Source organism: Tigriopus californicus, chromosome 3 (assembly GCF_007210705.1).
Source record: "Tigriopus californicus strain San Diego chromosome 3, Tcal_SD_v2.1, whole genome shotgun sequence".
Taxonomy (NCBI): domain Eukaryota; kingdom Metazoa; phylum Arthropoda; class Copepoda; order Harpacticoida; family Harpacticidae; genus Tigriopus; species Tigriopus californicus.
This window is the reverse complement of record NC_081442.1, coordinates 11677570-11681106: the sequence shown is the minus strand read 5'-3', so window position 1 is coordinate 11681106 and position 3537 is coordinate 11677570. Positions and strand designations below refer to the sequence as shown.

The 3537-nt window shown below is 40.1% G+C and overlaps 1 protein-coding gene across 1 annotated transcript in view; it reads right to left on the bottom strand.

Annotated features, from left to right (window-relative positions):
• Window positions 1-2825: 2825 nt before the first annotated feature.
• Window positions 2826-3537, bottom strand: part of LOC131878228 (uncharacterized) — a 28101-nt gene continuing 27389 nt past the window's right edge. Inside the window, exons 6-7 of the mRNA XM_059224144.1 lie at window positions 3134-3328; window positions 2826-3073 (exon numbers count right to left, since the gene is read on the bottom strand). Coding sequence (XP_059080127.1) covers window positions 2937-3073; window positions 3134-3328 — 332 coding nt within the window. The 3' untranslated portion in view covers window positions 2826-2936. The remainder of the gene's footprint in view (window positions 3074-3133; window positions 3329-3537) is intronic.

The following is a 3537-nucleotide window of genomic DNA, read 5'->3' as shown; positions in this document are numbered from 1 at the left end:
TAGGACCCAGAAGAGACGTGTTGCGTGCGGAATGGCCGTGGTTGCAGTGGGTGAGCATGGTGCAGCGGGATGGCTGTGATTGCTGCAAGAGCGTGATGCGTGCGGAAGGCCCGTGGTTGCAGTGAGCCACCCGTGGGTGCAACGGATGGTCTGTGGATGCAGTAGTGACTGGGGCAGGTCGACCGTGGGGTGCCTTAGGCGCTGGGGGAGACATCAATGCCTGGATGGTTGGGGAGGACTGATGGACGTGGTGACCCGGATGGAGGATGGATCTAAGTCAAACCCTGCAACATCTAGTCAATCCTCCTAGTCACCAAATCAATCTACTCTAGTCATCTATACATACTTTTCTTACATGCAATTTTGTCTAGTCAATTGTTTGGAACAAATATAGTCATTTCCACGAAACCTATTGTGATATTTTTGTGGGGTCCCCCCCATTGTCAACCATAGAGAAACCCCGAAAAATAAAACTTGGACATTTTTGGAACTAGGTTACTTGCTCCATTCATCCAACATTGGGCCAAATTTGGCTTCTTGAACGAGCCACTTAGCAAGAAGACACTGCTTTGAACAGTACCTAGATGGCAGTTGTTTCTGAAACTGATGACGCTGAGCTGAAATAGTCCAATTCATAGACAACATCTAACGACCTCTTAATTTTCCTGCCTGTGATTTGAATCTATTCAAAGTATCGTTCATTCATGCAACCCTTAAAAACCCACGATATTGAAACAAAAACATGATATATTGCACCGTTTACAAAAAGGGGTCATATTTGGTTGATTCAGAATTGTTTTCAGAGTGATTATCAGATGGAGATGCACAAAAATGGAGATGCTCCATGAAAGCATTATTGGAATTATACGGCTTATCAACACATGGGTATTGTGACGTCTGAAAAGAAAATAGAACTAATAACAACTTGTACCCTAAGATACATTTAGCCATACCTGCAAATTTGTTTCGAAGGTAATTTTCGTACATTGTCTTGAAGCTTCCCTCTTGGGGAAGGGAAGGTCCATACGCATCAGATCACATGCACCTTTTTTGCTCCATTCTTCTTGGTTTGTGTATCTTTTGTTAGTGTAATTCTAAGCTTTAATATTTCCCTCCAATCGGCTTAGTGACTATTGCAAATGTAGGATTATCAACGTGTTCTTTAAGTAGCAACTGACTGATGGCGAAAAAAACCGTTTAAGCAATCCAGTAGATAATAGGCGTCATTCATAAAAACCAGAAAGATAAACACTTGCCACATGGACTTCTGTTTAACACAAGCATATTGGAACATTGAAGCAGGAAAGTAAGACGACGTCACCATCAAAATTTGAATTGCATAGTTCTACATTGTCACAGTTTTACTCACTAACATGGTTAAAAAACTTTTTACCAAAAAAGTTATTTTGGGAGGCTTTCTTTTTCTACTTTAGAATTTTGTACTTTTGCAATACACCTTTCGAAACCTTAGAAACGTTTTTTGTCAAATATTTCCCTGTGTTTGGTTTTTCAAGTACCTCTTCTGTTTTGAAAAGTACCCACTGACCTCCCAAAATTTGTGCTGACATCATGTAGCTTCTACTTCAATGTCCCAATACGACAACCGAGGTGGTTTCTACGCCAAAAAACATCCCCAAAACACTGAACCTTCATTGCATGATGTTTCAGTGCAACACAAAGAAAGCAATAGTGGTTGGTATTTTTGGCCATTTGGGTCTAAGAGCAGCACGAAGGTCTTCTGCTTAATCATTCTTTCCTCTTGCTTCATTGCAGATTAATTCATATATTCCATCCAATTGCTCCGAGAAGATAAAAACATGTGTTTACCCTTTACCATCAATTTGCGTAAATGTGTGGGAGATGATGGAATACAAATTCTGCCCATAAATTCAAGCTCACAAAAATCTCAAATAGTCGACAAGGCCCCCTCTCGGGTTAAGGTGAAGAGAAGCTCGGGCAAGCCATAGATTTCTAGACGCTTGATGTCAGACGACACGACCACTCGGTTGGCTAAACAGTACAATAAACCGGTTTGTAATCAAGTCCCAGGAGACCATCCATCGTACTGTTTTACCAGCCGAGTGGTCGGTCGTCCGACATCCAGTGTCTAGAAATCTATGGGCAAGCCCTCACTCTTCTTTTCAAACTCGACGGCATGAAATGGGCGAACGCATTCGAGGTGTCTTGACCTTGTCGATTTTTCTTCAAGACCCACTTTTATACACTCCACGCAAAGAATGTCCCCGCAATTGAATAAATAGCTATACCTAAACGGATGGGAAAACAAACTAGGTTTGATTTCGTCTTCATTGCCATTATCAAGAGTGTTAGCTGCCTTGGTTAACTTCATACTTTTCCAAAAAGTGGTAGATAAGCAAGCTCCGTGTTCAGCGTACAAGGAATTTTTCCTCCAGTGTGTTTTACTTTTCCAGTTACTGCAAAGACGAAACACACCGCTAGTGGGTTACTCTTTCCGTTTAGGTAAGCTTCTTTTGCTCTTTAGACCAGATTAGACATTGCAATTGTTGAATGCATGTTTGCAGTCAAAGATTCATTTCTAAATCATAACTGTAATAAGATGTTTTTGATGCATTTGAAACTACCGCAATTTAGACGGTATCAAAAAATGTTCTTGGATACCTTGAATTGTGTTATCATCATTATGTTATCTGTTAATTGCTAAAGTGTCAAAGTACAATCAGCTAGTATTCACACGCACACACACCCTCACGCTCTCCAATTGGATCCCCAAGTACCAAACAAAGTACCTCTTTATAAGATCGGTTGAGTCTGATGTTTGAAGTTGAGCATTTAGATGTTTTTGATGCATTTGAAACTAACCGCAATTTAGACGGTATCAAAAAATGTTCTTGGATACCTTGAATTGTGTTATCATCATTATGTTATCTGTTAATTGCTAAAGTGTCAAAGTACAATCAGCTAGTATTCACACGCACACACACCCTCACGCTCTCCAATTGGATCCCCAAGTACCAAACAAAGTACCTCTTTATAAGATCGGTTGAGTCTGATGTTTGAAGTTGAGCATTTTTCATTGAAGGTGGATCACAAGCTAAAATTGGAACAAATTTCTGAACCATTACGGTCTTGAAAAATGAGAATATTGGCATACTTGGAGTTGCGCAAATGAAGTTTTCTTCCATTGATGGGACATCATCAATGACGCAAAAACCATCGCCCTCCCAAAACTTGGCATGGACCTCTGTTTCGATGTTATCTGGTTGAGATGAACACCAAAAGAAATCTTCCGATAATCCCACAGTTGTACCATTGCTCCAAGTCCATTTGGAGTTGTTCTTGTATAGCCCTAGAGTGGACACCGATCGTTTTCACCATTTTTGGTTAAATTAATTATCAAACGAGAAATATCTAGATATGGCTCCAAATCTAAATCGGTATGGTTTAAACGAAAAATTTTCCGAGAATTTTACGAAACAAATTCAAGTTTTAAAGTCCAATTGGTGTTTCTAAGGTCAGATAAATCCTAATTACAATTTTGACACCTTCTACTCTGGC